The sequence below is a fragment of the Tachysurus vachellii genome, chromosome 4 (genome assembly GCF_030014155.1).
Source record: "Tachysurus vachellii isolate PV-2020 chromosome 4, HZAU_Pvac_v1, whole genome shotgun sequence".
NCBI classification, from domain to species: Eukaryota; Metazoa; Chordata; class Actinopteri; order Siluriformes; family Bagridae; genus Tachysurus; species Tachysurus vachellii.
Genome location: NC_083463.1, coordinates 724014 through 737500, shown reverse-complemented (window position 1 = coordinate 737500; position 13487 = coordinate 724014). Strand labels below are relative to the sequence as shown.

The 13487-nt window shown below is 40.6% G+C and overlaps 1 protein-coding gene across 1 annotated transcript; it reads right to left on the bottom strand.

Annotated features, from left to right (window-relative positions):
- Positions 1-1298: 1298 nt before the first annotated feature.
- On the bottom strand, positions 1299-7063 carry LOC132844110 (N6-adenosine-methyltransferase TMT1A-like). The gene is made up of 3 exons (XM_060867271.1): positions 6493-7063; positions 5530-5615; positions 1299-2356 (listed from the first exon to the last, which is right to left on the bottom strand). The coding sequence occupies exons 1-3, from the start codon at positions 6985-6987 to the stop codon at positions 2209-2211; spliced, it is 729 nt and encodes a 242-aa protein (XP_060723254.1). The 5' UTR covers positions 6988-7063; the 3' UTR covers positions 1299-2208.
- Positions 7064-13487: the final 6424 nt, after the last annotated feature.

Genomic DNA, 13487 nt, shown 5'->3' with positions numbered 1-13487 from the left:
GTGTGTGTGTGTGTGTGTGTGTGTGATGTGTATGAAGTAGTCTCCAGTGTGTGTGTGTATGATGTGTATGAAGGAGTCTCCAGTGTGTGTGTGTGTGTGTGTGTGTGTGTGTGATGTGTATGAAGGAGTCTCCAGTGTGTGTGTGTGATGTGTATGAAAGAGTCTCCAGTGTGTGTGTGTATGATGTGTATGAAGGAGTCTCCAGTGTGTGTGTGTGTATGATGTGCTGAAGGAGTCTCCAGTGTGTGTGTATGATGTGTATGAAGGAGTCTCCAGTGTGTGTGTGTATGATGTGTATGAAGGAGTCTCCAGTGTGTGTGTGTGTGTGTGTGTGTGTGTGTGATGTGTATGAAGGAGTCTCCTGTGTGTGTGTGTGTGTGTGTGTGTGATGTGTATGAAGGAGTCTCCAGTGTGTGTGTGTGTGATGTGTATGAAGGAGTCTCCAGTGTGTGTGTGTGTATGATGTGTATGAAGGAGTCTCCAGTGTGTGTGTGTGTGTGTGTATGATGTGCTGAAGGAGTCTCCAGTGTGTGTGTGTGTGTATGATGTGTATGAAGGAGTCTCCAGTGTGTGTGTGTGTGTGTGTGTGATGTGTATGAAGGAGTCTCCAGTGTGTGTGTGTATGATGTGTATGAAGGAGTCTCCAGTGTGTGTGTGTGTGTGTGTGTGTGTGTGTGTGTGTATGATGAGCTGAAGGAGTCTCCAGTGTGTGTGTGTGTGTGTGTGTGTATGATGTGTATAAAGGAGTCTCCAGTGTGTGTGTGTGTGTGATGTGTATGAAGGAGTCTCCAGTGTGTGTGTGTATGATGTGTATGAAGGAGTCTCCAGTGTGTGTGTGTGTATGATGTGTATGAAGGAGTCTCCAGTGTGTGTGTGTGTGTGTGTGTGTGTGTGTGTGTGTGTGTATGAAGGAGTCTCCAGTGTGTGTGTGTATGATGTGTATGAAGGAGTCTCCAGTGTGTGTGTGTGTGTATGATGTGTATGAAGGAGTCTCCAGTGTGTGTGTGTGTGTGTGTGTGTGTGTGTGTGTGTGTATGAAGGAGTCTCCTGTGTGTGTCTATGATGTGTATGAAGGAGTCTCCAGTGAGTGTGTGTGTGTGTGTGTATATGATGTGCTGAAGGAGTCTCCAGTGTGTGTGTGTGTGTGTGTGTGTGTGTGATGTGCTGAAGGAGTCTCCAGTGTCAGTGTGTGTATGATGTAGAGGAGTCTCCAGTGTGAGCTCTGTACCTGTCAGAGGTGAAGCTGGAGCTTGAAGTTCTCCACATCTTCAGGACAGAGGAGTTTACACTTCACTGTGTTTTTCAGTAACAAGCGGATATTTATTTTTACTTGTGAGAAAACGACCATTTATAACTCCAGCAATACAGAATTATTATTATTATTCATTCTAAGAATAAGAAGAAAAATTTGGATGTAAAAGCAGTTTTTGTAATACATAAACTAAATTGTACATTTCTTCTCTGAATATAAACACTTACATAAGCTGTTTAATTCTAAGACAATGTTGTGTGCGTTACTTTCACAGCTCTGTGGAGTTACATGGATCATTTATTGAGTCTTTACTAGCAATTTATCTGTAAACCTCCTACTATCAGGATTGTTGCTCCTGTTTTGAATGGACAGAGAACTTCATATCTGAATGCAGTAAGGTCTGAAAGCACTGAGAACTATCGATCTAAAGTTTAAACTATTTGGACTGTAGCAGAAGCTTAAAATGAACCTCAGCATGGCTGTTATTGACTTGTAATGTCAGATTCGGTGTAATTATGATTCGGTTAATCTTTAAAAAAGGCTGACAGTGACACCTCCGGGACAGTAGATGGCAGTAAAGTTCTGTAATAATCACCTCACATCTATACATAATCAACTGCTTTTTATCTGAAATCCTTTGTCAGACTTTTTCATTAAGGTTACACTGACACATGGCTTTTCATCCCTGATGTGAATTTATTAAACTATGGTGTTAGAAAAAAATATTGTCCAAAGATGTTTATTAATATTACTTGATAGGTGCAGATTAGAGAAAGAAAATAAATCACAGACCAAAAAGCTGCAAAATAGGTGGAGCTTGAGCTGTTCTTCATCATGTGGATGATACTATGAATGAATCAAAGAAGCCAAGACCATCATGTGGTTCACAGTTATTATATCAAATACGACTGTGTGTGTGTGTGTGTGTGTGTGTGTGTGTGTGTGTGTGGTTATGGTTATTTCACAGCATAACCCATGATGTGTGGCTTGATAAGAGCAGAAATAGGAGCCTGGATGTGATGGAGCTGCACCTCTGAGAACCCGGCTTGTTCCACGTTCTTCCAGGTCGCACGGGTCATCTCACAACCGTCACCGAAATAGTACCTGTGACATCCGTGAAAGTTGTACAGCTCAATACCACACAACAAACGTTCTTTTAAACTTAACTTTAAAAAAAAAACAAGACTAAAAAATTATATCATCACCTTCTGACAAATCATAAGGCAGAACTCAGCAGCTCTGTAGTGTTAAAGTTAAACAGGGACATGTGTAGAAATATTTTATCATCTCACACAAGAGTATAATCTTTAACATGACTGGCTGCTTCCATACATCATTTACATTTTACAGCATGTGACAGAATCTCTTATCCAGAGTGACATACAAAAGTGCTTTTAAGGCTCTATCATTGAATACATTAACTCTGGTTTATTAGGTTACAGACTTAAGATACCACGAGTCTAAAACACTGTCCAAAGTTTGTTTTTATTTTAAAACACACACAACAAACAGGGGAAAAAGTGCTAGTTCATGTATTTCAGGAGGAAATAGGTCTATAACTGTCGTTTGAAGATATCCAGAGACTCAGCTGTCTGGACCTCTAGAGGAAGTTCATTCCACCACCTCGGTGCAGAACAGAGAAGAGTCTTGTAGTAAACTTCTATCTTACCCTGAGAGATGGTGGGACCAGTGGTGCAGTGCTGGTAGATCTGAGGGTGTGAGGTGCAGTGTGAGGAGTGATGAGGGCTTTGAGGGAAGATGCAGATGGTCCATTTTTGGCTTTGTAGGCCAGCATCAGTGTTTAAACCTGATGTGTTCAGCTACAGGAGCCAGTGGAGGAACACAGCAGTGTGGTGGTGTGGAGAACTTAGGCAGGTTGAAGACAAGTCACACAGCTGCATTATGGATCATTTACAGAGGATGAATTGTGTTCATATGTAGACCTGATAGAGAGAGCTGCAGTAGTCCAGTGTTGACATGACAAGAGACTGAACAAGTACCTGAGCAGCCTGTGTGGGGAAAAATGACTGAATCCTTCTGATGTTGTAGAGAAGGAACCGACATGAGCGAGTCAACAGACATGCTGAGATTTGAACAGTAGCTGTGGTATCTGAGGGAGGGAAAGGGAAGATTGTGTATCATCAGCATAGCAGTGGTAAGAGAACCCATGTGAGGAAATAACTTCACCGAGAGTGAGTATACAGGGAGAAAAGAAGAGGACCAAGTACTGAGCCCTGTGGGACACCAGTGGAGAGTCTGCGTGGAGCAGATGTCACTCCCCTGCATGTTACCTGATATGAGCATCCTTCCAGGTAGGAAGCGAACCATTCCCAAGCTGATCCGCAAATCCCAAGACTCCTGAGGGTGGACAAGAGAGTCTTGTGGTTGACCGTATCAAACACTGCTGAAAGGTCAAGGAGGATAAGGACGGATGACAGTTAGGCTGATCTAGCAGAATGTTGTTTCTCAGAGACATCCAAAAGTGCTGTCTCTGTGGAATGAGCTGCTTTAAAGCCCGACTGTTGGGATCTTGGAGGTTGTTCTGTGAGAGATAGACAGACAGTTGATTATAGACAATGTGTTCAATATTTTTTGAAAGAAACAAGAGAAGTGATACCGGTCTGTAGTTACTGATGTCTGATGGATCCAGAGCAGGTTTCTTTAGGATGGGAATAACCTTTGCTCTCTTGAAGGTAGTTGGTACCTGACCAGATGTTATGGATATATTGATGATAGTGGTAATGAAGGGTAGAAGGTTGTGTAAGATGGGCTGGAGCATAGTGGAAGGGAGTGGATCCAATGGGCAGGTGGTAGGAATGCAAGGCCGGATGAGTTGTAAAATCTCTTCTGCTGCTACGGTTGAGAAATGCGACAACAAAGGCATAGGGGAATCCGGACTGAGATGTAGGTGCAGTCTGGGCAGAAGTGATAGTCCTGCAGATTTCCTCAATCTTCTCATGGTAGAAAGAAGTAAAGTCTTCCGCAGTCAGGGAGGATGAAACAGGTGAAGCTGGTAGAGAAGAAAAGATGTTGAGGAGTGTACAAGGGTCTTGTGCCGAAGAATCTTTTTCTTGTAGAATCAAGTCTTGGCAGAAGTCACATCTGAAGAGATCTTGTCCAGGAGTGTACAGTAAGAGTCAAGATCTGTTGTCTTGTGAAGTTGTGATTTCTTCCACATTCTCTCAGATGATCTTAGCTCTCTTCGATTGTTGCGAAGCACATCTGAAAGCCAAGAAGCAGAACAAGAAGTTTTCTTGGGTTTGGTGGAGAGAGGGCAGAGAAAGTCCATAGTTGAGGAAAGAGATTAGAGGAAAGTATCTTGCCGAGTCCAAGGGTAGTGAGGAAAAAGACTCAGGATCAGGAAGAGAAGAAAGAGTGCCAGAAGCTACAGAAGAAGGGGAGACATAGTGAAGGTTGCAGCGGGTAAGAGCGAGGGGGTGAGAGGTAGTTTTAGGTAGGATAGGGAGAGTGATGGTGAAGGATACCAGGTGATGATCAGAGACGTGTAGTGGGGTAGCAGTCACGTCTGTAGCTGAGGAAGGACGGGTGAAAACCAGGTCCAGGACATTGCCTCCTTTGTGTCTGGGGATGTAGCTGTTGAGTGTGAGTGTGAATGAGTTGAGAAGAGTCAGAAGGGAAGAAGATTGAAGCTTGTCAGAGGAATAAAAGAACTGTCAGAGGGGTGCTGTGGGAAGGGAAAGCAGTTAGCAGTGTGTCCATTTCTTCCAGGAAGTCTCCTAGGGGACCAGGAGGGCGTAGAGCCCACCTACCACCACTGTTTGTGACTTACACAACAGAGGAGGGTAGATGAGGTTACTGGGATTGTGACCTCTGCTCTATAGATGAGAGCGTCTGTGATGGTAGGAGGTGACTACAGAGATGGGTTTGAGGCACATATTTGCAGTCAACCAAGAGTGAGAATTAAAATATGGTGTGGTAGAATATATCAAACAGTACTAAACACTTATTAATCATTTAAATGATTAAAGCCCTGCCCACAATTCACACCTTAAAGGAGACTGAAACTACTCCTGATTAATTAACTGAGAGAACAACTAAGCAAAGACCAACACTATAAGATCAGCAATGCTATAGAATATAACAAAATTCAAATCACACTACTCTAGAACAAAGTGTGTTTAGCAGATAGTACACAAAAGTCCTAACATACCAGAAGACAATATATAGAAATAGAGAGAGTTAGAGCACATCAGTACTGCAGTTAATATTGGTGCTAAAGGTATTGGCACCCGTATGTGTGTGTGTCTGTTTAATACCAGAAAGGCTGAAGAACATGCTGAAAAAAGTAGGTCCAGCTGGATTCTTCGGCCACCACGTGCTCCATGAAGAAAAAGGCTCCACCCTGCAGATCAAATGTGTATAAATAAGGTGAGCTATAACTGTTTAATTCATCACTTCTTGTGTGTGTATGTGTGTGTGTGTGAGAGAGTGTGTGTGTGAGTGTATGTGTGTGTGTGTGAGTGTGTGTGTGTGTGTGAGTGTGTGTGTGAGTGTGTGTGTGAGTGTGTGTGTGAGTGTGTACACATTATCAGTAAGAAATCAGACAAAATATTATGTCCTGAGATAAAACCCGGGTCATGTAATGATTAACCCCTGAGAGCGACTCTGATGTTCTCTGTAGAACTTTATAACTATAATGAAGACTAGACCTAATAGGGCATTTAATTATTTTATTAATCTACCTCAATTTTCTCATCAGGTATTTTAACTTTTTTGTAATAAACCACCACCATAACAATCAAGAGGAAGGAGACCTGAAGGTGTCATGTGTCAGTATGTTTTTATAAATGTCCAACTCTTTTACCTCTTTGAAGGTTACACAACTCCAATGTTCTCTATCAGAACCCATTAAAAGAACCATTGAGTGTAACAAGTAATCTTAATAGTTCAATTTTCTATTAACCTTTTGACAATTACCTTTTGTTGTTACCTGCTTTTGTCCTTGAAAAACACGAAAACTAATAATCAATCAAGAATATGAGTACATTTATAAAGCTAATTCTTATTTTAGCGCAACATCTGAGCTTGTATTTTTTAATATAAGCTAATAATAATAATAATAATAATAATATAACAATAACAATATAATAATATAAACAATTATAATATAATAATACTAATAATAATAATAATATAACAATAACAATATAATAATATAAACAATTATAATATAATAATAATAATAATAATAATAATAATAATAATAATAATAACCTTACCTCCCTGAGGACCCTCTTGGCTTCCTGCAGGACCTTGTCTGGGTTCTGTACACTACACAGAACCAGTGTACACACCACCACGTCCACAGAACCGTCCTCCACCTGCCGCAGGTCCTCAGCAGACGTCACCATGAACCTGTCAAACTCCAGGTGTTGGCTGAGCTTCATACTGTTCTGCAGATAAAGCTCGAAGTGCGGGTTCGGGTCGGTGCACGTGACCTTACAGCCGGGAGGAAAGTACTCGAAGTTGACTCCGGTCCCGCAGCCGATCTCCAGCACGCGCAGAGGCGCGCGCGGCGGACTGAACCGGGCCAGGCCGCGGAACAGCTCGCGCTTCCGGTCCTTCATTTTCACGCTGTAACTAGCGGAGATCTTGTACATGAGGAACGGGAAAAAGCGCTTGTACAGCCTGTAGAGCCCGAGAGCCTCCGCGATCACTAGCGGGAGCGTCACGAGCTGCACCACGAAAGTGCACGTTCTCATAAACAGCGCCATGTCGTCTCCGTCCACCGGAAACCGAACCGTGCGGTTTGTCACGAGTGGAGGAAATGAAACCTGACAGATTACCGAAGCGCGCGCGAGGACATCACTGGAGCTCATAAATATTCATTGTACAGCTCTCAAAGGCGTCGTGTGATTGGCTGAAGTATGAAATTTAATATTCTAATCTGCCCTCAGATCAACTCCAATCTCTCAAAGTACAACAAAGTTAGATTAGATAATAAACCGGACTAAAGCTCGGTTTAATGACCTGCGTTTATACATTGTGCTGATCTACAGGTACAGGTTGTTCATCTGTGGGGTTTAAACACAATGGTGAAGAACAAACATGTGTTTCCATAAGTATGTAAACCCCTAAACTAATACTGCAGCTTTTGATCTGATCACACACACTTTTATGGGTGAGAGTCTACCAGCCTTGAACATCTGGACCTGGTCACATTTCTTCAGAAAACATTCTACATCCATCTAATAGTGAAAACGAGCAACAGAACACATCACGTGACCCCACACACTTTAGCCGGATTCATCTGAGTGGTCTGGTGACTCAATGATCTTCTTAAGGTTATAAGGTTTTTTTACGTCGTCTCAGAGTTCATGGGGTTGATCAAAAATTATGGTCATCTTTTACCAGGCAGTAATTGAGAGTTTAATCAGATACTGTATGACAGTATGGTTTGGGAATCTATCTGTGCAATCGAGACCAAAGCTGATACTAATGATGGAACATTGGAACATTATAGGAGTGAAAGAGTTGACTCCATTGTAAACTATGTACGAACATGAAACTGTAAGACACACTGAGAGGATTGTCTGTGATTTTTCCCATGTTTTATACAGAGTGTGAGTTGTTGCCTTCTGGCAGGAGGTTCAGAGTTCCTCGCTGCAGATTAAATAGGTTTAAAAACTCTTTTAATGGTGTCGGTGAAGTTGTTAAATGGGGAAAGACATAGTTGTTATTTTATTTATTCAATATTTTGTGAATTGTATCTGTCTAATGTGTGTACTGTATGATTGCAGCATGGGTGATTGCCCAAGACAAATTTCCCTTCTGGGGACAATAAAAGTTTACCTTACCTTACCTTACCTTATAAGTGGCCTTCTTTTGGTGATGAAACATTGATCTGGAATTCTGGAATTATTATATCTATTGGGATTGGTCTAATCAGACTATAACACGTTGAGCCCCTTGGTTTTATGTTTTTTTTCTGAGAAAGTTCTTCGTCTAGTCCACCTCAGACATATGAAGGATATGAGACATTGTTGTGACATGAGAGAGTAATCAGTGTCAGATCTTCCTGTGGCTCCTTTAATAAACATTGGAGGGACGTCCTGTTCTTGGTGATGTCACTGTGCTGCTCCACTTTCTATGTTTGCCGATGTTGGACTTTATGCTGTTCCATGGTACATCCAATAATTTGTAAATCCTTTTATTCCCGTCCTGATCAGTACCTATTAGTCAGTATTAGTCAGATAACATGCGTGCTCTTTACTGCTTCAGTGGAACAAACCAAAAATATGTTAATAAAATCCTACAGAAACAGCTGATCTTTATTTGGGTTTAATCAGAACAATATTATTGTTGACATCTGTATAATAAATATTTTTGAACATAAGGTTGGTTTATTTTGAATAAAGTCACACTTCCAGTCTGTGCAACAACCTGATTATTGTTAGTTGTTAAAAACTTAAATCACCTGCCATTTTAACAAGACAGTGTAAACTTTTTTAATCTGTGCGCTTTATAATTCAATTATGAGTTTGAGTGTGTGTCTAAAGCTCCAGGTCAGATCTTGTGGCCATATTTGTGGGCCACAATGTATTTTGGGATTTTTAGTTGGAAACAGAATCTGTGGTTTATATGAAAAATGATTGTTGAAACACAAAATGCATAAAATACAAAAATGTAGGAAGTAAAAATAAGATCGAAACATTTTTAACTAAATTATCTAATTAATTCTAAATCATTATATCACTGGTTTAAAACACATCACAAGTCACGTAGTTCTGATTAAAACCACTAGATGGAGCCAAACTGCAATTTTATATCACTACGACACCGGCTCTGACGTCATCAACTTATAGAAATCCCCGCGAATAATGATGTTATAATAAATAATAATAACGAATAATAATAATGCGAATAATAATGTTCTACAGGCTTCTGTTACTGAGAACAATAATATCAATAAGTTTCAGTCACATATTTTTTTCTCCATCTATATTTTCATATTTTTATATAGTTTTCTTATATAGTTTATACTTTTTTATTATATTATTATTTTTTTATTTTTTGCTTTTTTTATACTTTTTATTCTTATACCGGACAGTTGCATAAAGCATTTTACTGCATGTCGTACCCTGTATGTATGTGTATGTGATTTGATTTGATTTGATTTGATTTGATCAAAGGTGACTCTGATCTTCTGATAAACTAATGCCAGTTTGTTATAAAAGTGTGTTGTTTATAATTAAAATGTAAATATAAACTTTATTATATGTATGTATTTTTCTTTATTATTCATTTATGTGACGATGAATAAATTATTAATCAGAGAGAAAACCTTAAATGAACCTGAGTTACAGTGGCAATCTGGAGTTCAACTGAAATTAAGAGTAAGTTAAAAGAGCTCACAAATATTTGCCGTTCAGTTAAAATAAAGTATTAATTGGGTCAATAAATGAATGTTGGAATTGTTGGTTCTCCAGGAGCCAATTTTAATTTTATAGAAAGTTAAGCAAAGGATTTAATTTCTCTATCCTTGAATGAGAAAACACACTGAATAAATGAACTCATGAAGTTTTCCTGTCTGGGATTGTGGCGCTTAGTTGTTCTCTCAGCTGATTAATCAGGAGTTTCAGTCTCCCTTAAGGTGTGAATTATGGGCAGGGCTTACTCATTTAAACTGAAGGTGGTTTGTAAGTATCTCTCTAAAACGTTGTATATAAGTGTCTAGTACTATTTGATATATTCTACCACACCTTAAATCTCACTCTTGGTTGAGTGTAGATATGTGCCTCAAACCCATCTCTGTACTCAACTCCTCCTGTCACAGACGCTCTCGTCTACAGAGCAGAGGTCACAATCCCAGTAACTTCATCTACCATCGTCTGTTGTGAAAAAAGCTGATTTTATCTCTGCTTTAACTTCCCATTACTCCTTTGATTTTCTTGCGCTAACAGAAACCTGGATATCCCCACAGAACACTGCTACACCAGCTGCTCCATCCTCTGCCTATGCTTTCTCTCACTCACCATGAGAAACAGGCAGGGGTGGTGGTACAGGTTTATTGTTGTCAAGGAATTGGCACTCTTTCTTCTCTTCCTGATCCTGAGTCTTTTTCCTCACTACCCTTGGACTCGGCCACAGATACTTTCCTTTCCTCTCTTTCCTCAACCATGGACTTTCTCTGCCGTCTGTTCACTAAACCCAAGAAAGCTTCTTGTTCTGCTCCTTGGCTTTCAGATGTGCTTCGCAACAATCAAAGAGAGCTAAGATCATCTGAGAGAAAGTGGAAGAAATCACAACTTGATGAAGATCTTGACTCTTACCAAACACTCCTGGCCAAGTTCTCCTCAGATGTGACTTCATCCAAGACTTCCTTCTACAAGGAAAAGCTTGAAGCTTCATCACAAGACCCTTGGAAGCTCCACAACATCATCTCTTCGCTACTCAACCCCCGGCTCAACGTTCTTCATCCTCCCTGACTGCAGAAGACTTTGCTTCTTTCTACCAAGAGAAGATTGAGGAAATCTCCGGACCTTCACTTCAGCCCCGACTGCACTTACATCTCACAGTATGGATTCCCCCCACTCCTTCTTTGTCACATTTCTCAACTGTAGCAGCAGAAGAGATTTTACAATTTATCCAGTCTTGCAATCCTACCACCTGCCCAATGGATCCAATCCCTTCCACTATACTCCAGACCATCTCGCAAGACCTTCTGCTCTTCATTACCACTATCATCAATAGATCCATAGCATCTGGTCAGGCACCAACTACTTTCAAGAGAGCAAGGGTTATTCCCATCCTAAAGAAACCTGCTCTAGATCCATCAGACATCAGTAACTACAGACCGGTATCACTTCTCTCGTTTCTTTCAAAAATTCATGAACGCATTGTCTATAATCAACTGTCTGTCTATCTCTCACAGAACAACCTCCAAGACCCCAACAGTCTGACTTTAAAGCAGCTCATTCCACAGAGACAGCCCTTTTAGATGTCTCTGAGAAACTACATGCTGCTAGATCAGCCTAACTGTCATCCGTCCTTATCCTCCTTGACCTTTCCGCAGCGTTTGATACGGTCAACCACGAGACTCTCTTATCCACCCTCAGGAGTCTTGGGATTTGTGGATCAGCTTGGGAATGGTTTCCTTCCTACCTGGAAGGACGCTCATATCAGGTAACATGGAGGGGAGAGACATCTGCTCCACACAGACTCTCCACTGGCATCCCACAGGGCTCAGTACTTGGTTCTCTTCTTTTCTCCCTGTATACTCACTCTCTTGGTGAAGTTATTTCCTCACATGGGTTCTCTTACCACTGCTATGCTGATGATACACAACTTATCTTCTCTTTCCCACCCTCAGATACCACAGCTTCAGATCTCAGCATGTCTGGCAGAAATATCATCATGGATGACTGCTCATCAGTTAAAGCTCAATCCTAGCAAAACTGAACTGCTGATCATCAGGTGATTCATCCCCAGGTCATGACCTTGCTGTATCTTTGCACAACGATCTGATCTCCCCTTCAGCCACAGCTCACAACCTTGGGGTAACCATGGACAATCAACTGTCCTTTTCCTCTCATGTTGCTAATGTGACTCGCTCATGTCGGTTTCTTCTCTACAACATTAGAAGGATTCGGCCATTTTTTCGGCCATGGATTACTGCAATGCACTGCTGGCAGGTCTACATATGAACGCAATCCGTCCTCTGCAAATGATCCAAAATGCAGCTGCACGGCTTGTTTTCAACCTGCCAAAGTTCTCCACACCACCCCGCTGCTGCGATCCCTCCACTACACAAGACTCTTTTCTGTTCAGGCACCAAGGTGGTGGGATGAACTTCCCCTAGGGGTTCGGACAGCTGAGTCACTGGCTATTTTCAAACGGCGGCTGAAGACCTACTTATTCAGGAAACACTTCAACAAGCACTTCTTTCCCTATCTTTTGCATTTGTATATATAAAAAAATAAATAAATAAAAGAAAACTTTTTCATTGTAACTTTGAACAATGTTTTAAACTCATGGTGTCTTAAGTATGTAACTTAGTGAACCAGCATTAATGTATCCAATGATAGAGATTTAAGCACTTATGTACGTCTTTCTGGATAAGGGCGTCTGTCACATGCTGTAAATGTAAATGTAATGAAATGTAATGTAACTTTTCAACAAAAACATATTAAAACCATTTGGCAGGTCAGGATGCCCTCTTGTGGTGTTAATAGAACAGAAACTGTAATTTCCGCAAATAAATGAGGTAACGAACCTCAGGAGGATGCAGAGGTACTGAAGCGCTCATACCAGAGACAGAAAAAAGCAGAAGAAAATCGATAAGAAAATAATGTTAATAAATTGGATTTATTCCGTTTGTCTGCTTTCTTCTTCATGCCTTGTGATGTTTATGGATCTGTAAGATGTTACATCCTAGTTTTTAGTATTTAGAGTTTTATGCAGCAAACAGTTGTCAGACATTTCCATATAAAAGCTGAATAATAAGATGCACAGAGCAGGTAATATATGTATGTGCAGTGTCTGAATCTGATAAACAGACAAAGATCTAGGTGAAGTTCTAGTTCTATGAGAAACAGCAAACAGTAAGAACTGTTCTTGTTTATTTTTACTCATTAAAAACCTGTTCATGGAGGCTGAAATTAACAGGTAACATTTAAACTTAAAATTAACTTAAAATACTTCACACAATGAAAAGGAATGTCATGGCATTTTAATGAAGAATGGAAGCGAGAACATCATCCATGATCACACTGTGATATATAATCTAGGTTTTCTTATTTAGCTCCCAAACTCTATAATAGTCTTCCTGATAGTGTTCGGGGCTCAGACACACTTTCCCAGTTTAAATGTAGATTAAAAACTCATCTCTTTAGTCAGACGTACACATAATACATCCCATAATATTGTGCACTATACATCTGACCAAATGCACATTATCATCTAGTGCCTCGCGGCCTTCCGTGCTGATGGCCTGCACCCCAGCAGAGTTGGAGCAGAGATCCTCTCGGACCACATCTCCAGGGCTCTGCACACCCTCTGACCAGTAAACTACGCTTTAAATCCAAAATTTTAATAGCCATACTTCACCTCAACACACTGACACAAATGCACACATAGCTCATCCGATAGAAACTGTGTCTGTTCCCCGAGTAGTGAGATCAAAAAATAAATACGTGAGAAATTCTCAAAATAATCTTACTGCAATCATACCAGAAAAATGCCAAAGAAACAAAAACAGTTCCTAAAGTTCGGG